Source organism: Triplophysa dalaica, chromosome 8 (assembly GCF_015846415.1).
Source record: "Triplophysa dalaica isolate WHDGS20190420 chromosome 8, ASM1584641v1, whole genome shotgun sequence".
Classification (NCBI taxonomy): domain Eukaryota; kingdom Metazoa; phylum Chordata; class Actinopteri; order Cypriniformes; family Nemacheilidae; genus Triplophysa; species Triplophysa dalaica.
This window is the reverse complement of record NC_079549.1, coordinates 11,465,256-11,488,553: the sequence shown is the minus strand read 5'-3', so window position 1 is coordinate 11,488,553 and position 23,298 is coordinate 11,465,256. Positions and strand designations below refer to the sequence as shown.

General features: G+C 38.6%; 2 protein-coding genes across 4 annotated transcripts; both read right to left on the bottom strand.

The window, feature by feature from the left end:
- Window positions 1–478: 478 nt before the first annotated feature.
- Window positions 479–16,253, bottom strand: rif1 (replication timing regulatory factor 1). Of its 3 annotated transcripts, none has more exons than XM_056755143.1 (36): window positions 16,116–16,253; window positions 15,162–15,283; window positions 14,765–14,843; window positions 14,399–14,495; window positions 14,190–14,320; window positions 14,012–14,103; window positions 13,718–13,907; window positions 13,525–13,617; window positions 13,305–13,443; window positions 13,060–13,211; window positions 12,795–12,909; window positions 12,193–12,369; window positions 10,589–10,699; window positions 9,874–9,936; window positions 9,661–9,761; window positions 9,346–9,432; window positions 8,557–8,630; window positions 8,102–8,282; window positions 7,910–8,017; window positions 7,687–7,836; window positions 7,488–7,587; window positions 7,126–7,405; window positions 7,002–7,044; window positions 6,717–6,916; window positions 6,541–6,634; window positions 6,322–6,453; window positions 6,094–6,236; window positions 5,919–6,008; window positions 5,787–5,847; window positions 2,629–5,709; window positions 2,426–2,548; window positions 1,980–2,066; window positions 1,742–1,857; window positions 1,284–1,437; window positions 1,077–1,197; window positions 479–985 (listed from the first exon to the last, which is right to left on the bottom strand). In XM_056755143.1, exons 2-36 carry the CDS (start codon window positions 15,272–15,274, stop codon window positions 750–752), a joined length of 7,314 nt encoding a protein of 2,437 aa, XP_056611121.1. In that variant the 5' UTR covers window positions 15,275–15,283; window positions 16,116–16,253; the 3' UTR covers window positions 479–749. The 3 variants fall into 3 exon arrangements, with proteins under 3 accessions (XP_056611121.1, XP_056611122.1, XP_056611123.1); XM_056755144.1 differs by having other exon boundaries at window positions 2,629–5,691; XM_056755145.1 differs by having other exon boundaries at window positions 2,629–5,688.
- A 138-nt stretch (window positions 16,254–16,391) lies between these two features.
- Window positions 16,392–23,051, bottom strand: tnfaip6 (tumor necrosis factor, alpha-induced protein 6). Its single transcript, XM_056755355.1, has 6 exons — window positions 22,818–23,051; window positions 20,250–20,387; window positions 19,500–19,661; window positions 17,670–17,898; window positions 17,525–17,565; window positions 16,392–17,350 (listed from the first exon to the last, which is right to left on the bottom strand). Exons 1-6 carry the CDS (start codon window positions 22,975–22,977, stop codon window positions 17,253–17,255), a joined length of 828 nt encoding a protein of 275 aa, XP_056611333.1. The 5' UTR covers window positions 22,978–23,051; the 3' UTR covers window positions 16,392–17,252.
- Window positions 23,052–23,298: the final 247 nt, after the last annotated feature.

Here is a 23,298-nt window from a genome sequence, read left to right as displayed (position 1 = left end):
AATTACAATAGTAATAGCAAATATTAAGCCTCTTCGTTGGCTAGTCAGCAAAATTATCTCTTTAATACCAGTCTTTAAAAAGTTTTATTCAGTGCTTCTTTCCGTTTTCCACAACTATTAATGACAACATACGGTGTGTAATGTATTGGAAATATGCATTAACTCTCGATTTACAGGTAATAATATTATTTGAATAAGTGGATAAATGTAGTAAAACATCCTTTCAGCATAATTTTGTCTATGAATGTTCGTAGATGCGTGTAAAATGTAAAGTTTTTTGAAGCCGGAATAAAAAAAATTAAGACCGGTCACATTTTAGGTGGTTTAGAAATGACTTTTCAAGGAACAGCAAGTACTGAACCCTCTTTGAGATCCTTTGGAGCAACAATAGGTGTATAGTTTTTTTTTATTTTTTAAGTTTTCTGAAAAGTATTAGTTTGGGGTGTAAAAGTTATTGAAAAAACAAACAAATGTAAAATTATTTTATTAATACTATAACTTTATTTTTCTTAAAAAAAGGTTACCTCAGCACAATTTACAGTCTTAAAAATTGTTCCATAAAATACATAATATCCTATTCAACACACACTTAAGAAGCAATATAAATGCATATTGGCCATTAAAGTCTATTCTCTGAAAGAGCATAATTTGAATTTAATCTAATCTAAAATCCAAGATAAAACTTGAACGAGCAGTCCACTGCGAGTCTTCGAGTTAAAACTCAAGTCTTGAAGGTAAAAGTGATGTCCTCATGGCAAGCTATCGTCAAGATTACTCAGCAGGCGAGACTGAAGTTGGGCTACGATGTTTCTCATAATTCCGCTGAGATGTTCATGCATCAGGCCCAGCTGGTTGGGTGAACAGCGACCAAGTGCCTCTGAATTTAACTGTCCACCAAGAGCTACAACATCTGACAGCAAATCATCAGCGTTGCGCTCCTGAGCGATCAGTCCTGAATCTACGCTGGTGTCTGATTGTTTGTCATCTGCAAAAACAGAAAAAACGTTTGCGTTGTTTGAATGTGTGCCCAATATAAATTCAAGTCCTCTATTCAGTATGACCCAAAAAAAATTCACCTTTAGGCTCTGCTGGTGTTTTCTCCTCATCTTGGTTTTGTGGTAGCTCCATGTCTTCAGGCTCAGAAGTCATTTTCTCCATTTCATCAAAACTCTTCAGTTCATCAGAACGCCCTTTTCTCTGAATGGTGAAATGAGAGATGTGAATGTCAGAAGGGCCTTGCATCATGAAGGTGAATGGAAATGCAAATATAAGATATACACTACCTGTTGCTCATAATATGTTTTAAGTGCTTTTCTCACGTTGGACAGCTTAGGTGAGCGGATAGGAAGTGACTTGATTTCAGTAGGGGTGAGGGCGCTCAGGTCTCCAACAGTTTTAATGTTCCTGGCACGAACAAGCTGACCAAAGCCACGAGGCCTAAACACATACAGGAATAAACATTTGTATGTCAATCACATTCATTCACAACAAAACATCCGTTGAAAGAACCTTAAAGATTTGGGATTTGTGGGATCTGTTAAAGCAAACTTTCAATGAAATTACAAAAAATGATCACAAAGCAGTTAGCAAGATGCAGTTATTAAACTCATATCAGTTCCAATTCATATAATGGGTAAAGGAAGTAATAGTTCTACTTTATAACTTCATACATTTGTTTTAGAGACCTGGAAGTTTGATTTTATCAACAGAAACCCATACAGATGTCCTGAAGAGAGCTTACCACATGTTGGATGTTATCTGTGGTAAAACAGCCTCTACAGGAGTAGAGCAGCCAACCAGTGCTGGGTAAACACAATCTTTAGCAATAGGCCGTGGCTCCTGGCTCATCTCTGAAATCTACAATTTCAAAACAAACATGCACGTTAACAAATTTCAGTTCTCAGACGGAACAAATATTTTGCAAACAACTTGCCACTATCTTTATAATGCAGTATACTGTTTGTAAAAAAACCTCATACCAAACACTTCTTTGAACTTTTGTATCCAGGGCTTCTGAGGTTACGTGGGCTAAGACATGAAGAGCCTTTCGTAGGCGTTGTGATGTACTGAAAACAGCACATTCAGACGACATATTTAACAAAACCACTCAAATATTGTTTTATTAGTTGCAAGTTTAAAACTACCCAAATAGCATAAGTACGTCTGAAAGATGTCTGCTGAAGATCTGTAAAACATCTGCTGTGTAAAAACATAGTAGAAAAGCCAGTTTTACATTCTAAATTATAAACATCTTACTCAAATCTTCTAGATGTCTACATGACATCCGACAAGAGGTATATCTCAGAGACGTATTATATACGAAACCATGTCTTGCAGATGTAAATGCTGACATCAAACAGAAGTCTCCCAGATGTATTTATACTATCATGGTATGCACAAATCATTTTAAATTCAAAACATTTACCTTTGGCTGTGCGCTCAAGACCTTTGACCTCGGTGAGCTGGTGCGAATAACTGGACTACGTCGATCAATGTCATCAGCCAGTTCTTGATGATATATTGGAGTCGCAAAAGACACTCGACGAGACTGTGGAAGAAAAATCGATTGTGTACATTTTTTTCCGAAAATAAACTATGATTTGATCATTTAGGAACACTATTAAATACCTTAAGAAGAGGGGAGGGAGAATCTTCATCACAAGCTCTCTTCTGTCCCTTCTTCAGAATGCTGGTGGATGGGGAAGCTGAAGGTGACCACACACAAGTTTTACTTCTGCTCGGGCTCTGGCCAGGCTCTAGTTCTCCAGCTACACCGTCTAATAGTTTAGGTTTGGGTGGAGAATCTAAGCAGACATCAGAGGTGGATGCATCCTTGTCAGCATCAGATGCAGCTTCTTGAACATCTGCAGACAGATCCTGCTTTTCTATCTGGGTATCTACACCATCGTTCTCAAAAGAAGCAACATTCTTGATTAGTTCATTAGCTTCTCCACTTTTCTCTGCAAGATCTTCACTTTCCTTCACTGCAGCGTCGACAGCATCTTCCTGCTGGACATGAGAGGACTCTAGTTGCTCTTGGCATACAGGTGCATCTTCTACTGGATGAGCTTTGCTTGGAGACGTGTCCTGAGGTGTTGAACTCTGAAGTGCTTCTTGACTTCCTGAAGCATTTTCGGAACTATCCGCTCCGTCTTTGTGCTCATGAATGTTTGTGCTTTCTAAACCCTCCGACTGATTCATCTCATAGGCTTCTTTTACCTCCTTACTGGATTCATCCATTGGTTTTGCCACCAATTCAAGTTTAGCTCCTTCTTCCTTACCTTCAGATACAACTACATCAAGTTTATTACTAGAGCTTTCAGATACAACTACATCAAGTTTATTACTAGAGCTTTCAGACACAACTACATCAAGTTTATTGCTAGAGCTTTCAGACACAACTACATCAAGTTTATTGCTAGAGCTTTCAGAAGACAAAATCTCAGAAGGGAGTTGATCCGGTGAGGATAAAGATGACTGCACGGCTGCAGCATCTTGGGTTGTGCATTGGTTTTCATCTGATAAAGACATGGGGATGGAATCTGGTTGTGAGGTCAAGACATTGGCGTCAAGTGGAACCTGCTCATTTTTCTCATCCTGCGATTCTTGCATGTCACCGTCTTGCATGGCTGGAGTTTTTGAAAAGCAGTTACAGCTTCTAGAACGTCTGCGACCACGACCACGACCCCGTCCCCTGGTATGAGGGCACTTATGGAAAAACTTCAAGTATGAATCTTCAGCTCCCACTGAACTATCTTGCGAAGAGGACTTTGTCCCTTTACCCTCATTTTTATCATCGATGGACAAACAGACAGTCTCCTTTTTCTCCGTATCCAATTCCACCTTCAATTCTATTTCACTCTTGCACTGTGTATCGATTTCTTTTTCAGAGGTATTTAGTTCATTATTTACAATCTCAGTCACAGGCATCTCTTCATTAACAAGTTCTTTGGATTCAGTTGCAGAGACATTATCTAAACTAGGATCAGGATATGGCCCATCCTGGGATGCAGATGTCTCCATTGAAACTTGAATATGCTCTGCAACCAGCATTTTTGGAGCTTCTGCGGTGCACGGTAACACCTCTGCGGGTAAAGGATTACGTGGCCTCTTTTTAGGCCTTGGTCCAACTTTGCTATCAGAGTTTTCAGACTCTGTATTGTCAGTTGGGGACAGCAAACCTTTAGACAACCTTCGAGTTCTGTATCTACCATGTCCTTGGGAGGAATCCAACTCCTCAGCCTGTGAATCCTCAGCAGTTACAGAATTAACGTCTCCCTCTGTGTGTCTCCGTCTTGTAGCCATGCCCTTGACCAACGTTTGGGAATTTTTCTCGCCTGCATCCTGCACTTTTTGATCTTCCGTTCCAGTTTTATCTCTGGTCTGTGATCCAGGAGCGTCCAATTCATATGCAACAGACCGTCTTGTTCTTCTCAAACTGCCAGTTTGCTGGCTATCGGTGTCTGTACTGGAAACCGGTTGTGAAAGTCTCCTTCTCAAATTGGATGTAGCGTTTTGAGAATATTTTTCATCTTTTTCTTTCTTGTCTGTGGATCCCACGAGATTGCTGTGCAGTCTAGTCTTCCTCGTAGATCGGCCTGGTGAAAGACTCTGAGATTCATTGAGAGGTGACAGTCTCTCTTTGGATGACTCCATCTGACTAAGCTCTTCATGACCACACATGTCCATTACCTGTGAAGATTCTGAAATCTGTGAATCAGTCCGTTTAAGCTCTCCTTTCCCTCTTTTCCCCCTCGGCTGGTCACCTTCAGCTTTAGCCTCCTCCAGAATCTTACTTCTCCTGCTTCTTCCCAGCAAAGTGCTATTTGTTGAATTAGTGGGAGTTGGTACGAGCTTCTGTGTATTTGTTGGTGAAGAGTCTAAACCCTGACTGCCTGTTTCTTCAGATTTGCTAGAGTTCTGCCCCCTGTCCGTTGGATCTTCGCCCGGGCGAAGAGGTCTACTACGACGTCTGCTTGACCTTCTTCGTTCTTGACTAGAAGTTAGAGAAAAGGTCTGTGAATCCTCTTCGGGAGAGGCTTTTTCAGGTTCCACCAATGCCTCTGTGTTGGATTTGGACACAGGACTGTCCTTGTTATCCTGCACTGCTTCGGTTATTTGGTTCTGCGTATCAGGAACTACATCTTCCTCATCAGTGCCTTCACAAGGATGACTTGTTGATTTGATCTCATCATCTTCCTCCATTTCTTGCTCATTCTGAGCAGACAACTCCGTGGTGCCAAGTTCTTCGGGTTTTTGCGAGTCCTCTTTCAAAGTCAGAGGTTGCGAGTCAAGAGAGTCATGTGAGGCAGATTGCGATGCTTTTGAAGAATCCAGTTTGTTTGAGTTTCGTGTGAGTGGACCGGTGAATGTAGTTTCACCCATGGGACTCGCTGGCTTTCCCTCAACATACTTCTCAAGGGTTATGAAAGACTGCCGTCTGCTGTTGGATTTAGGCGGGGTACCTGATATCATGTCAGAAGAACTCGAAACATTAGGGCTGGACGCCTCCAATCCTGTTTTCTCATGCCCACTCGCATCAACTGAGACGTCACTAGATGGTGTCTCAATCTTTTCTGAAATTTGGTTTTCATCTTGTGTAGCTTTCTCCGGTGTTTCTCTGACCTCTGGTGTGGTGCCATCTTGGGTTGTTTTAACATCTGTGGTTGGTTCCTCAAGTGCGCCAACCTCCTTGGGGAATGGAAACAACTTTAGAACCAAATAATGCAGTTAATAAAAAGCATGCAAAGACCTAAAAAGCATGCAAAGACCAAAAAAGCTTTCACCTCCAACTGAACCTTATCCTCTTCATTAGGTTTATCCATTTCATCTGTTGTCAGTTTGTCTCTGAAAAGAAACATTGATTAATAAAATTACTACAATTAATACTGTTTAAATGGAAAGAGTTTAATACATACATGGAATCCTCCTGACTTTGAGTGTATTGTGTAAAGACTGTGGTGTCCATGGAGGCATCCAGATTATTGTACAGAGCAGGAATATCAGTCCTTTGGGTAAACAAAATTAACAGAATTTAGCATTTTAAAATGCATGAATTATTAACATCGATCTAACACAGAAAATAACACTTACCTTTTGGTTCTTTTGACTTCTTTCTGATGTTCAGTCAGCACTCTTTCCTTTGTCTCAGGTGGAATAAAAACAAAATCTACTGATGCCTCTTCTTCAATAGCTTCACGTCTCTGGGGTCTAGGGGATCCAAAATCCAGCTTTATCTAGAAAGTAAATAGAAACATCACTTAGATTTCAAGCTACAGCGTTACAATACAAATATGTATATTCGATATGAATCATGCTTACAGATACAGGCTTTGTGGCAGAAACCGTGCTTCTCCCTTTCAGCTCTTCTGCCCTAGCCAGAAAAGAGTCCCTCTTTCCCACAGAGGTGACCGTCACACCGCTAATCTGAGGATCCATCTGAGAACTCTCACTCTAATCACAGATCATATGCCTTTAGTAAGTGGTCTTAAACCAACAGCTGGGAAACAAACTTTTGAATGAAGAATATACAGGACACACCGTATTCTGTCCACTGAAATCATCAGGATTATCAACAGCTTCAAATCCAGGTAAAATCAAAGGAGTCTTCTGCTTGGCCTGACTTAAAACGACCCTTAAGTAAGGGTTCAGAAAAATCTTGTCACTTCACAAAGAAATTGCCATAGACCAAAATATTCAAATTTTGCAAAACATACCTGAGAGGCTCGGAGTAAGTCAAGGTGACTGCATTTCCAAATGTGGCGTTCCAGAAGTGAGTGGCCACTGTGCGAATTTGCTTGATCTTGTGTGGAAAAAGCACACAAAGCAATGGCGACAACACCGTAAGCAGTTCGTCGTCGTGCAATGTTGAGTGTATCTGAAGGCACCCAAGCAAGTCGGAGGCCAGTTTCTCCAACTATACAACAAATAATACAGAAGTTATCAAACAAACCGAACCAATTAAACTATGACATCAGATCTGATGATGATTTAGCTCTTACCTTGGGTCCTACTGTGACATCAGACGTTGAGTGTTCATCAAAACTTTTAATTAAAAGAAACATCCAGCGTTAGTCAAGGAAATAAAAGATGTCCAAGTATTAAACAAGAGAAACATCAACACACCTCGAGTATTGTACATAGAGACGTGTGAGTGGTTGTGTGATAGTGGACAGCATCTCTTGTATGTGTGTGGGCAATGTCATATTGGAGAAAAGCATAGACATGATGCCAATGAGCGTCATGCCAAGTCCATTTAAAACACCACCAGTAGCTTCTGCAGATGCTTCTGAGGGGTCCAGAGCTAAAAACGCTTCTAAAGTCTGTATCAGAAGACTGTGGAAGGTGGAAAGATTGCCAAGAGATTTGCTTCTCTTCCGGACCCAGCTCAAGGGTGTTCGAGGAGCTATGGGTTAAGAAACGGACATGGTAAAACTACCAATAAACAGCAAAGACAACAAAAGTTATAACTTAACTAAAAGCTTTACATTTCAGTTTCTGCTGGAACTGAGGGGTGTAAGGAGAAAAATCCAGACTCTCTACTATGACCAGCAAGATATTTGCTAATGCATCTAGCACAAGCGGACTCTAAAAGGAATAAAAAGTATTATAACAAACATAATACTCCACATTTAAATTATAAATGTATGTTTTAAAATACTAATATAACAGTTGTAGCTCCCATACCTTCAAAGACTCATTGTCTAGAGAAGCAGAGATCTTGGCACATAGCTCTTCACAGCATACGTTTTCCTCCGCCGTGGCCACCAAAGCCGAGCATCGGGCGAAAGCCTTATAAAGCTTGGACCAGGTACTCATCATGCTCTTCTGCGTTGTCTATTAACACGAGGATTCATCATTAATTACACAATACAGGCCAAAAGAATTTGAATGAAAGCCAGATACTGACCTGGGGTAGGGCTGAACCAGGCAACAGGTGAACGACAGGGAACATCAAGGCACTGTAAATGGAACTGAAATTATGCTCCAACGCATCTCCTTGATTCACTTCATTGGTCTGCGTTGGAAATATTGATTTTGTTAAAAAAAAAAGCGCTGAACTGAAACGATGATGGAAGAGATGAGGATTTTAGTGTGGTACCTGAGTTATGGTGTCAGTTAGAAGGTTAATAACAACACTCCACATCCTCCAGAGCTGTTTCTTGCTCTTAACAGTCACCGCGATCCCACTAAGTGCTCCTAAAACAGCCTCTCCAAAGGTCAAAGGGGATGTAGGACCACAAAACCCACAGCTCACAAGAGTCTCCAGGGTTGTGAAAAACCTACAGGACAACAGAAAAATTTGCTGCACCTGAACAATATCCAACAATACTACGGAACCCATTTGGAACCGGATAGCAAGTTAGCAAACAGCTGTAACTCATTATTGTGCTGCTGACTTGCTTTTGATTCTTAATCGATGCCTTCTACGTTCATTTATGTTACATGAAGCCCTTGTGAGACTTTCATTATTATGCACCACCAATGTGTTTTGAAGTAGATACATTTTGCTGAAAAGTTTTGCTGTGGGCATTATAAATCCAAGTCTGTCCTCACCTCTCATCTTCAAGAAACGCTGCGACCTGACTATTGTTGAAGAAAAGCAGGATTAAGAAAAGTGCTGGTGTACCCTGGAAAAGACGTGAAAAAAATCTATGAGAACATATACACATTTTCAAAAGTCAATGAGTAAAGAATACTCTTGTTTGCAAGTATTTATCGTTACTAATGTTGATACATCACCCAATGCTTAAGATTATAAACTAACATCACATTGGTTGTGAAAGACAACAGCAAAAACTACACATTCTAATTGAGGGGTCTTGTTTGAATTAAGCTCTAAAAGACCTATGCATTTGATAATTGAATCACTTAAAATATCATCTTTATCATTGAAGTAGCATATGCTAAAGATTTTTCCTGCGATAATCATTTCTTCATGCCTTAAATTGCCTTGAATGTTACTCTACACCCTGGTTTCATTTAGTATAAGGATTCATGAATAGGCATATTAGACCCCGCCTCCATTCAAGCTCATACCATTTATCATGGTACATCGAAGCATCATTCAGCGTGAGAGCAGGGCGTGCTCGTTTTTCACAAGCAGAGCTGAAACAGCAGCAATTGTTTCAGTGCCGAGTCTATGCATCATCCTTACATATCTATTACTTCAATCTGTTAACGTGATTGGTTACAGGATTATATTATCAGAGGCAGTTTCAACTTTTTTTTAACTATCTAATTTTCTTAAATACACAACATAGACATAGAAACACCATTAAAAACTGTTTAAAAAAATCCGATTTTTACCACAAGGGGACTTTAAAAAAAAAACGCATCACTTACATTCAAAACATCCATGTTTGCAACTTGATAAGCTGCAGAACCAAGAACTTTCTGAGGTATTCCCTTTACTGCAGCTTCCAGCAAAAGCTAAAGCAGATAACAGGTTTCACCAACAGGTTAAGAAGCTACAATTTTTTTGCAGCGTTCTAATATATCTCACTGCAAACTTCAGATTTCTAACATTAGAAAACTTCACCAATCACAAGACAGACAGATGCAGACATCTCCATCTATACAGCTAAACTACACATCAGCTGAGTGACAATTGTAGAGGCGAAGTTCATGGGTCATTTACACCATAAAGCATCATCTTACCAGTGCACGGTCAGCTGGCAGAACATCTGAAGACAGGATGGCCTGGAGAGCCTGGAGAAGAAGAGTGAGGACCTCTGAACCCTGACGCTCTTTCTTATTTCCTATTGATGAATGTGGGGGACAGAAGCAATCTTAATTAACAGACAGAATCCCAAACCATTGCATTCAAAAATCTGCAAGTAATCTTTTTTACGGTGAGTTAAACCATCCTACCGGATTCTATTGTTGTGCTGACAAAATGAATCAGATTGCTCCAAACAAGACTGAGAAGAGATTCTGTAAAGAGACAAATCAGACTCTGACAAACTAAAACTGATACTTAAACTGTTAAACATGTTGAATTGCTATTTTATTATGAAAACATAATTCTTACATTGTGTATGGGAGTCAGGGAGATTAAAGCTCATATTAGGATGTTTAAAGATGGCAACTATCATAAAGTTAAAGGAAAAGTTCACCCAAACATAAAAAAATTGTGTTGATTTACTTAGCCTTGAGTTGTTCCAAATCTGTATAAATGTGCTAGTTCTGGTGAACACAGAAAATAATTTTTCGAAGAATGACTCCCATAGTAGGAAAAATTACAATGGGAGTCAAAAGTGCCACAGAACAGTTTCCTTTCTTGCATTCTTCAAAATATATTTTGTGTTCAACAGAACTAATAAATGTTTCCAACTGTGGAAGTCAATGGTGGCCAAGAACTGTTTGGTTACAAGCATTCTTCCAAATATCTTGCTCTATGTTCATCAGAATAAAGAACTTCAAACAGATGTGGAACAAATCTTTCATTTTCGAGTGAACTGTTCCGTTAAGATTTAAATATATAGATATTTCCTCACAAAGATCAAGAAAACAGAAGTTGAAGAAGAAACTAAGTTGTAAGTCTTTTCAGCTCTTATATGTAGGTAACCATTAAGATTTTTAATACCTGGAGCATGTTGTCCTACAGCACTGAAGCCATCTTTGACCGCTGAGATGAGAGTAGTGGCATGTCTGTTAAAGTATGAGTGACTGGTGAAGAGCGGGTGTGTCAGGGGCTCTGAAAACACACATTCAAAACCATTGACATCTGCTAGACTTTGAAAGTAGACTTTACAAGTACATTTCATACCGTCAGTTACAATAGTTCGAAGATTCACAAATCAGGGGTGCATTTCCTAAAAGCATCGTTAGCCAACTTAGGTCGCAAGTTCAGTTGTTCCAGCACAGTTCAACGATTCAAGTGTTTCCCTAAATCATCGTTCCCACAATCAGTCACAAGCAGCATAGCAAAGTTATGTGGTTGGAACTACAGGTCTAGCGCATAGTTCCTTATTATTATGACACGTATACTTAAATGCATCACGCTTTTGAGCAAAGTAAGAAAGCAACATGCAGTGCATTCTATATCCATCATTTTATGGGCTCTAGGACAGTGGTTCTCAAACTGTGGTACGCCTCAGTTAGTGGTACTTGAAGAAACCCCGGGGATACATGACACGACAGAAAACATTTCATGTTTTAAATTCAATTTCAAATGTTTCATACATAATAAATACGCAATACATCTCAGCCTATGTGTCAATATAACTTTGTAGTCTTTCTGCAAGTACCCACAAAGTTAATAAATCCCTCATAAAAGTAATTTACAGTTCCCTGTTACTGTGCACTACAGAAAAGTGTTTTGTGTCCGCGAATACAGCTGACTAACTTGAAAAACATCTTCAGTTTAAAAACAGCTAATATATAAATAAGTGTTTTTATTATTAATAATACATAAGAATCGGAGGACGAGGTGTAAAGATAAAGATTCACAGCTCTACTGTTTAATCATGTTATTTTCTATGGCGGTCATTAGGTGGTAATTGGAACAACATTTTTTTAAAGGTGGTACTTGATTTGAAAAGTTTGAGAACCACTGGTTTAGGACCCTGGGGATCCCTGGGCGGAATGACGAAGGAGGAAATGTATCAATTAATGAAATATTGTGAAATAAAACAACAGAGAATTATAAAATATAAAAATAAGAAAAATATAATAAGAAATGAAATTTCAGATGCAGCATACATTTTTTGCAGCAATAATTTGACATTAAATCATATTAAAGGAAATGGCAATGGTCATTTTCTATAGCCGTTGTATTTTCATGATAATAAAGTATATTCATAAGGATGATGTTTGACGAGTGTTGCTTTTTCAAATGCACGTTATAAACGACTCCATCTCAGTGATTTTAGATCGAGCAGTACTTCATGCTGATCAAAGACCCATAGTTCACAGAAGAGCTGTGCATAAAACACAGAATTGATTCAGACATGTGTAATATATATATATATATATATATATATATATATATATATATATATATATAAATAACCCTACATCGTCCTATGGTGTTTAACCAGCAATTAATGTTGTTGTTCGGGAAACGCAGTCCAAGTTGGCATAACAGAATAACACTGTTGATCAATAATTATCAACAATTGAAAATATAGTAAGTCAATGGTTTAAACTCAACAATGAATGCAACAACAATTTAATCTCCATGAATACCTAGGCTGAGCTGAAGATTTTCTTTAGCAGCTGTGACTGTGACTTCTGGACCCATGAACCAGTGCAGAAGCATCTCAAGCCCCAGGAGCTGAATGGAGCGGTAGGACTGAGTTGCCTGCATACTGCTGTTCAGACTCATACGAGGAGTATTGCCTGGCGTGCTACAAGATGGGATGCCTGCAAAAGTAAAGTCAAAGTTAAAGCACAAGGAGGAACTAGAATGAAATTGAAAAGAAAAACTATAACTATAATTGAGCAATCTGGGTTTTTTAACGCTGTTTCATGCATTCTGACTTCTTTACAATGTTAAACATGTTGGCTTCTCGTGCTTAACAAGGTCAACTTTGTTGTATTTCTGTGCTCAATACAATTCCCCAGTGAAGTTTTTTACGAACATGAAATATTGTCACGCAACAACTTTTTTTAGTCCCTTATTGGGCATTTATGAAGATATAGGTACTCAAGATTAATATGAGATTAGGCGTTCAACCAGACCTTTACAGATAACTACATTTCAATAATTCTGGACTTAATATGTTCTGCTCTTCCAAACATATTTGCCTTTATAATGTAAAGACTAAGTTTCAACACATCAGATGCACCTGTTTTAGGGGTGTTAGGGGTGCCATTGGTTGGGTTAGTGTTTCGTGCAGGTGTGACCAGGGACTGCACTGGAGAATCTGAAGGTAGTGTGCTATGCAGCAGCGGAATGCCAACCTGCGAGAGAAGATAATGATTGAAACGAATAGAAAAATATTTTGCTCCTTAATACCCAAAAGGAACAAATCCCTTCCGATGAGTAAATCTGTTAAACACATCTGCCAGGTTATAAAATAATCAGTCAGCTATCAAAACAGTGATATTTACCTGCTCAAAATTTGCTGCCAGGTTTGGCCCGAGTTTGACCGCAAGATACCACCAAACCTCCAGTTTAGTGAGCACAAGAGCTTCAGTCCGGACATGGATGGAAATGAGCGGTTGCAAGAGCAGCTTCAGACGCTTACTGCTGCACAGAATATCTGCTCAAAAAAGATTTATAACTTAATAAACCTGTGAATTTACATGAAAGTTATCCACCCTAACCCCAGAGTAAATTAGAAATAAATACTTGCCTGGGTTAAGGGCGAAATTGTCAATGAGGCTCTTCCAAGCAATGAAGGCAATCTTTTTAATATTAGGAGAGGAGCTTCGAAAACCCAGCTCCTCCAAATATAGCAAAGAGTTAATGAAGGCACCCCCTTTGTGGAGCAACTGAAAATAGATTTGACTTTAATGTAACACTCGCAATCTCAGAAACTCAAACTGAACCAGTGATGCTTCAAAAAGTCTTACCTTCCCCAGAAGTTTTACAAACAAAGGCCAGAGCTTCAGCATATTCGTCTCATTCTTCGAAGAAAACAGTTTCTGCATTTCAGGGATGAGCATCTAAAGGTCAAAAGCACGAGTAAGCATTGTTACTTGCAATTTATATTCAGCCCAACATCAACAGTTTTTACAATATGAGAGATTGAAAGTGTGAGCTTACAGAGGACATCATTGGCTCTACAATGGCAGCCACTTCCTGTTGTTTCTCCAGGAGAAGAGGCATGCCCAGCTCCATGGCTGCTGCCGCACGCAAACGCACTTTATTGGCAGAGTGAACAACCAGAGGAACAACCAGCTTGGCCCAGCACACGGCTCCAGCTGCCATCTGAGATGGTGCCTGTTCCAGCAACCTGCAGTTCATCACAAAACCCACCTCTTAAATACTGACACATAAGCATGCCAATACCTTTACTAGAGTATTTCAAACATAAAGAAATTAAAAGAAAATGTCAACCTTATGATGACATTGAGTGACTCATGATCTATAAGAATTGACTGAACTTCTCGGGTCTGCATAGCCTCCAGGCTCTTGAGAATCTCTGGCGTCTGAAAGGTAAAAAGTAAACATTGTGAAATATTCTGAAAAACTAAAACATAAGAATAGAGATGCATTGAATCGTTTTTTAACATACCTTTTTAGCCACCACCTCTGAAGAGAAATTCTGTTTGGAAATTACCCATAATGCTCGGGTACATGTAAATTTCTCTTTAGACTTGACCACAACATTACAGAGTGTAGACAATACCTCTTCTGAAACATTCGCTGCAGCAAAAACAATACATATGAAAAAATGACAATACGTGACATTATTTTTGCATTTTAACAAATGTTTTCGTGTACCTGGGATAACAGAAACAATATGTGAGTGGAAGACACAGAAGCCCAACGCCTGGAGAGCGGCTTGACACAGCTCCTCATTCTCACTGGAGATGTGAACCTATAAACACAAGAAAGTAAACAGCTGGTTCTAACAACTTTCGGTTATTATAACACAACCGTAAATGGATAATTCACAAATAAACCTTACATGTGTCCTATAGCCAAAAAAAGAGATTCATTTATATTTTACTTTATAAAACAATATGATATTAAGTTTGTTTTTACTGTGGTCACATCACACATGCAATCTATTTGTCGACTACCCAAATACCCAAATTGCATACACAAATAAAGTGCAGCGTTGAATTGTTATGTAGCCACACTTACCAGAAGGACTTTACTAAGACGTGCAAAATGTTTTACGATTACAGGCAGAAACTGACGTCCGTCTTCCCCATTGAGACGGCTAGGAGAAATAAAAGAAGCAACAATGATCAATGTAATAAACATGTTTAAAAGGGACCTTTCGACTTCTGCTTGTGAACTTATTCAACACGATCAAGTTTCAAGCAGGTTTTAGTCCTAACCAAACGCAACAGGAGGACCATACTAAAAATGGGGACTGAGGCGGTCACCTCGCCTTTTCATGTCCAGCAGGGATCCTCACACCTGATTAGGACACTGACTGTGTATATGACAAGGGCCATAAGGGCAGATCAACAAAGAGAAACTATCCACCCATCCTGCTCACATGACTCGGATGTCAAGGTAGGTGAGCACTTACTTTGCTATGGTGATGTAGGCATCTGTATGCTCTGACAGCCCAGCTGCATCATCTTCTAGACACTCCAGAAGTGGAAGGATGCTGGCACTAGATAGAGGCACTGCCGCCATCATCCTCACAACCTGCAGGACATCATAACACATTAACTCGAATGCAAAACAATTCAATGCTATACAAAGTGATGTCACATAACGTTTGAGATCTTATGGAGCACTGTACTGTGAATTACACAGTCGACTTTGCTAAATAAATACATCCGTCATGAAATATCAAATGTTATAAGTACATTTGTGACTATATTGATGTCTCATTGGTAGTAAGCTTGAGCTGGAGAAACTTATTGTGTCCAGGAACACCGTGTTCTCTTGCTTAACTTAAGGAAGCAAAAGAGATCACGGAGTTAAGGAATGTTTCAATACAAAACTGATCTAAATTCAGTCATTACTGACAAGGCTGAAAGAGCAAATCTATTATGAGTTCACTTAGGGAACAATAAAACCCAACATTCATCCTACATGTGGTGGTTTGGTGGCTAGCAAGGTAACGTACGCGAGAAGCTAATGACAATACACAATCAGTTATCATAAAACACAACGATTCAAATGGTTGTGGGAATATGATGCACTCGCATTAAAACACACAGATGTTCGCAGTGATGCACCCTGGGTGTATATCGGACAAAAGACCAGTTTATCGATACCATTTCATGGCTACCGTACAAACGTGTCGAGCACACAACTCAAAACATGCGGCCACTTCGAGTACAACAATCGCAGAGATGAGATCAACGCTTGCGATTTATTGAAAACATGGCGTCTGTTGAGATTAAATCAATTTAAAAGAAGCTTGGCCCTACAAAGACTTCAGAGTTAGCGAGCTAGTTACCCTCATCGTATTACCCACCCAGCCCCCTAAACGCACTTATCAACAGGCATAACGTGCTGACTCTCTCACCTTACGGCTGCAGACAGTTATCAACAAGTAAAGTCGATATCATCAACACAGACTCTGTATTAGAGAATGTGAGAAGGGTTTTATTTAAATCGCAGCGTTGATCGAGGTTGTTGCTATGTACGTCCACTCCTGACTCCCCGCGAAAATGCTGGCGCCAAACACACTACGCGCTGCGAACGTCACCTTCAACCCCACGTAATCTCCGCCCACTCATGAATTATTCATTAACTGAATACTAGGTGATTCTGAATGAAAAGTGAATTAGAATAGTTTGAGTAGTTTTTCAAATGTTTTTTTATGTTTTTTTTTCAGAAATGTTCAACAACCGTTACAATATGCAAGAAACGTATATAAAGGAGACTATTTGTGGGCATTTATGCTTATTGCGAAATTAAGCTAAATACATCTATGACTTCTTAAAAATGTTGTATGTTTAATAAAATAATTATGCGTCACTTGCACCGCACGTGGTCCCTTATGCAAATTGCTTTCCAAATGTGCTCCAGAGTTTCAATGTCCTTCCTCTAAACCCACCTGCCACTGAACATCAAAAAACATTCTTAAATGATAATTGGTATTTATTAAAAAAGGGACAGACCCATCAAAACACATCAAAAGTTTCAGTTAAAAAGTAAAGAAAGAAAGAAAAAATGATGCACTTTTAAAGCAATTTCATGGAGTATACCTTATCTAAATCTGAGCCAAAGATCTTATTACAGAGAGATAGACAAACCAGATCCTACAGATTTAACAATTCAAAGAAAACAACAAATGTTATTTTTATTATTGCACCGTAGGTTAGGAAAGCAAAAATGACATTTCGTCACATTGAAATCAAAAGGTTTGACATTGTTCCAAAATTGAGTTATTCACACATTCTTATTCCGTGACAATTTATTTACATAGTGTGATGTTTTTCTTTCTATTGTGTGCATTTTGGGATTTTTTTATAAAACAAAAGGTTCCATTTACAATGTCAAAAGGAATGCAAAAACTTAGAAGCTAAAAAAAAAACTTTTAGAAAAACTTTTAATATCTCAAAACTGCTCAGAACAAAGAACCTGATAATTCCAAGATAGTGGTTTGTAAAAAGTAGTTGGTTTGGTTTATTAAACATCTAGGGGTCAGCAGGAATCGTCAAAAAAGCAGAGATGAGTTCATAGCGATGTACTGCAGCTGAAAGCCTCCGGCCGTTACGGAGGAATCAGAGAGGAATTTCAGTGTCATCACGTTTCCTGAAGAATAGACAAAGTGTTGATCAAGTTGATTTTTACATGCAGCAGTTCTGATAAAGTATACATTTACACATATATTCAAAAACAGATTTGGATTTACTGGTCTAAATACACATGATATATTAATAACGTCATGACTATAATGATTTCAACCAAAATGACTTTAGCACACACCTGTACTTATGACGTCTTCTGGAAGTTCATCGCCACAGTATCTAGACAGCAAAGACAGAATTTTTTCAAATATTTACGAGGCCAATTTCTTTGAAATCAAATAATATGACTCAATCAATGAATGGGACAGCTATCATTTACACACCTTCCAACAAAGCCTGTAATATCATCATAGCTGTCAAAGATCTCCAAATAGTCACTTAGGCAAGAAGTGTCCTCCTCAATGTCAAAGTCAAGGAAGTGAAGGCGGATCCTTTGACCGTAGCGTACACGAATGTGCCAGTAGCAAATTTGCTCATCCTGGTAGTTGTCTGGGTAACTAGGTGAACTAAAAACCTTCTGGTGATCTGTGTGCACTCCTCCACACTCTTTTGCTTTAAAAAAAACAGTCCAAGAGAAATGTTTAGTATTAACATAAACAATAATCCAGCATATGACTGTATAATGTCTGTATAGGGGGCCGTTCACTCAAAAATATTTTTTGTCATTATTGAATCACCCTCATGTTGCTCAAAATGTGTATGTGACTCTTACTTCAGTTGAATACAAAAGTAGATAATTTGAGAAATGTCTCAGTGGTTATGTCCATACAGTGGAAGTCAATGGGGGCAAATGTTATTTGGTTACAAACATTTTTCAAAATCTTCTGTGTTAAGCTTTGAAACGACATGTCAGGTGGTTAAATGATTCGATAATTTTCGTTTTTGAGTGAACTATCCCTTTGACATAGTATAATGGAACTACAGCACAATAATAACATAATCACTAATGGTTTATCAACCATTTAGATGTATGATCTACCTACAGTATTTCATCAATTACATAAAGGTAGAGATGAATACTTCATGAATAAATTGGAAAAGGCGCCCAAGAGGAAATGAGTCTTATGGGTACACAGACATGACAAATCCACACTCATGTCTGAGGATTGAAGGAGTGCTTAATCATGAATGAGGTATGGTACCACAGAGTAGATTAAAGACAACAGTAAAGTTCTGACCATAACTGTAACAATCATTCACACTTTGTTTTGCATGTCTCTAATTTGAAAGTAAAACATAAACAAATATTATTTTATGTCAATGTCTAACACAGCATCACATCCACCTCGCATTGAATATTTTTAATGTGCCATCATTGCCAACTCAAACTCTCCAGCCTTTCACAAGCTACAAAAACACATTATAAATCGTGGAAAGAGAGGCAATTAAAACTCTGGTCTCTGGAGGTGCATTACCCAACCCTGTAAAATTTCACAGTGCTTCAATTAAATCATTCGTGGTATGAAACATTTTTAATAAGAATCTTACAGATTCTTGCAAATGGTAAGTGCACATGTTTATTCTCTTATTCTATTACTTCCACCATTTTGTCTGACATAGGGTGTCATAAAAAACGTTTCCCCCAATGCTTAGTCATGGTCGTTTTTTCCAGACCACATATTATCCCACACTTACAGTTAAGACACCAAAAATGCTCAAATGATCATATAAAGTAATCATCTGGACTCTATGGACATTTATTTACCTTACTGCCCTTATGTGTAATGCCTTCGTTTATTTCCATCCATGGACCCTCATTTACAAGCTACTTGGCTCGCCTGTTTTTGCCAAGTGGTTGATATCCTCAGGACAACATCATGTTGGGACAACATTTAAATCAACCAATCAGATTTCAGAAATAAGTTTGCAGTTTATTTTAAGTTTAATCTTCCAACCAGGATTTGGTGCTTCTAGACCATTGTTTTTCACTTATCATTTCCCTCTGATTTAGGGGTAAGGGTTGGGGTTTGGTGTGGGTTTAGGTTTTATTTATAAAAATGTTGTCCTGAGGACATCAACCACTCTTTTCTGAAGGAGAACTTCAAAGAATTTCTTAAAAGCATCTTTAAATGTATGATTTGTGTGACTTCTTTGTGAAAACATCTTTTGATTAGAGATCTCTCAGCAGATGGCTAACCCCCATTTAAACTCACCCCCGGGGTTGTAGCAATAGACATCCCATCTCTCGCTTTTGTTGAGCCGGTATCCGTAGTCGATAATTCCAACCTTTCCGAATCCACAATTGGTGCCGGGTTTAACAATAGGATATCCTACACGCCCTTTATCAAACCATCCAGCAGCACACACATGGAACCCTTCAAGAGAGTTGCAATTTAAAAGAAATTATTTCGCTTTTCCCATTTAACAAACATGAACAATATAAACAGGTCTGGTCAACATATAACATTTCTTCATGAAAATAGATAATGGAATAAATCCAGCTGCCTATTTTGGGGGTACAAATATTAGACCCTTGTATTCAGAAAAATATAGAAAGCATGGTTAGACCTCCTACATAGAATGCCACAGGCCTGTACCAACCACACAATGTTCCCATTACATATCAGAGCCAATGTCTGGATCGAATCTACCATTTATGCAAAGGAAAGACGCGGTCATTTGTCCGGGAAACAGGTGTTACCATTCAAACAACCAGTAAATGATTTATTGGTGAGCACTAAGTCTGGTTTATTATCTTGCTTATATTATGTGTAGTAATATATGAATCCCAGTTGTTGGTTAGCTTTTCAGTATCTGTTTGATCAGTATGCTTGCTGACTGAATCATCTGTGGTTCAAAATTGCCACTTTGTAAATAATGATGCCCAGCCTTCAATACTTATGCTCTGGACAAGACCATCCATTCCTGTTGGTACGTGAGCAGATGTTAAAATGTACACAAACCAATTTTGCGAGCAGCCTCCAGTTGATCGTACGTAGCAAGCACCCCCCCTTCGAATCCACACACAGCCTTCGCTTCTCTATACGTCAGTTGGTATCTTCCTTTGCGAGACTCGCGGTGATAAACTCCAGCTGCTTGCTCTGTAGAGAGATGATGCGTCTTATGTTCAAGAACTTGTGTAAAGTAAACTGTCTCTGCTCGATGCCTCAGAACATAGATTCTACCTGTTTACCTCATAAAACAGAAAGCCAAAGTTTTAAAAGCCAAAGCTTGTCAACCAACGTAGATGATTCACAGTGCAGGACATTTTAAATACACAGGGGACTGTCGCAATGGCAGTTGCTGTTAGTAAAATTACTAAAGCAGATGAAGCACAGTTTTTGCCCCTGTAGCTTTGGAAGTCGGTCTAGTGCTTGCAGAACATTGTGCAGCTTTGTAGTCGTTTTCAAGCACGCATGAATAACCCTGAAGAAGTTGGATCCCAACCAAAATGAGTTATTAGCCAATGTTTTTACTGTGTTGGACTCAACTACAGTATCCTCAAAAGACTGGAACTATTTGTGAGCTCCAGATACATGTTCGTAAGATTAGGACTCCTATGAAATAAATAATAAACTAAATACGTGTTTAAGTTGAAATAGCTCACTTAAGTGTTTTCAGATGTGCAGTGGTGGGCACACATTAAATTTGGTTATTCGTCTAAAAGGACCTAAAACGATTGAAACAATGTGACGTCATGCAGCCATAGGGAAAAGTGCCTTTACGTTTTTCTCTTATCAGACCTTTTGAAGTCTTCTCAAATACATGCCATGTTCTGAGGTGTGTGTGGTAAATCACAGTGTCAGTAACTGAAGTCATTTCCCTCTGTCTACGGGGTGGCCCCAGAGAATGGACTGTCTCCATTTACCAATAAATAGGCCTTTCTCATTTCTATGGGTTATGAATGCAAACAAACATTTCTTCACCATGCTATACTGTATGACAACAAGCATAACCTTTTTAGGCAGTAAATAAAAAGTGTTTTACAATTTTTTTCAATTGCTTTGGCTCAATTCTCAAATGAAAATTGTATTTTCCGAAACAATTAGCTTATTGTTCACATCAGATTGGAATTTCTTATTGATTTGAGCAAATTGCAAATGCTTTGGCACATGTGTGCAATCATTAAGTACAATCGTCTGCAGTGTGCACAACAAATAATTTCATATGGCTTGTTGATCAAAACTGATGAGTCATTTCTCGCTTAAACTGTCAAACTTTTCACAACTTCTCAATAATTTTTCATCGTGTACGCCATCACATTCAAAACAATCCATTCACTTATCAAAAACTGGTATACACACATGTAAATTACATAAATATCTGACATTGATATTGTTTGTAATGTCTGCTACAATGGCAAATTATGTTGTTGTCTGGGATAATGTCAGCTTCCACCGAACCAACATTGTTAGGGAGTTGTTTGCTACACATGAAAGGATAACATTGGAGTTCCTTCCACCATACTCTCCATTCCTAAACCCAATAGAAGAGTTTTTTTCTGCTTGGAGGTTGAAAGTATATGATCATAGACCACAAGATCAGATGTGTCTGTTGGATGCCATAAATGCTGCATGTGAGGACATCACAGCTGATCATTGCAGGGGATGGGTGCGGCATTCAAGGAGATTTTTTCCCCGGTGCATGACAATGGAAAACATAAGATGTGATGTTGATGAAAATCTTTGGCCTGACCAACAAGAGCGACAGGATGTCCGACAAGAATAATTCGTTTTTCATGGAGGTTATTTTGTAGTTATTTACTATTGTATTTTTGTTGTAACATACCGTAGGAAATATGAAATGTACAGCAATTGGACAAGCAAGATTTCAGTTTACATGTAATACACATACAAACATAAATGTACTGAATAAATCGAAATGTTCATTTACTTTTTTTTCTGTGTACCATTGACTCTTCTCAAAAAAAATTTTTTATGAAACCTTTATTTCCATGGGTGACTGTCATGGTGAAAAAACAACTAAACATTTTGACCAGTGTGGCTCACACGATGACAAAAGTACTTTATATTTTGGTGGCCTTGGCCAAATTACTGACAAGATAACTAGGTTTTGAAGCATGAATTAAATGTTTTGGGTGAGTAACTTCATTTTGCAATAATGCAATAAAGTTCAAAAGTTCCAGCAAGCAGTTGTGACATTTGCACTCACAGTTTAGAGAATGTTATGACTGTTGCGAAAATTGTGCCAAAGCTATTGAGAAAAACTGCAAGCGAGAAATGACTCATCAGTTTTGATCAACAAGCCATATGAAATTATTTGTTGTGAAAACTGTAGACGATTGTACTTAATTTTTGCACACATGTGCCAAAGCATTTGCAATTTGATCAAATCAATAAGAAATTCCAATCTGATGTGAACAATAAGCTAATTGTTCAGAGATCTGATCTTATTGTTTTGGAAAATACAATTTTCATTTGAGAATTGAGCCAAAGCAATTGAGAAAAACTGTAATTCTTCTAACTAATAAGACAACCAATGAGAACACATAGAATAATAAAAATAAATACCAAGCCAGATGGAGTTGTGCAATATTCCATTTTTGTAGCCCCAAGCTTCGGTCTCCTTAAGGACAAATGCGACTGCGAATACAGCGTGTAACACATGCATGTCTCTGATCGTATCGCGATGTCGATCAAACAGATTTAAGAGCAGCTGTCGCCACAGCATGAAATGAACTCAACTGCTTTCAACATATCTCACAAGCCGAGTTTAAATGCTTTCCCGCCTACTGTTACGTGCGCTCTGACGTGTGATGCACTACTAGATCTAACAGTAAATGAGACCAGTTGCGCTTACGGGTGAAATGAGGCTGAGTCACTGTCTTCACTGTCTGCGGTGTCGACAACACACTACACAAATGTTCATCTATAAACCTCTGGACACGCTACACACGATTGTTTCATTATAACGAGAGAAGGCTATAGAAGTACATACTAAAAAGATTTTCATGTGAAAAATAAACTGAATTGTATAATAAACATTCAATGA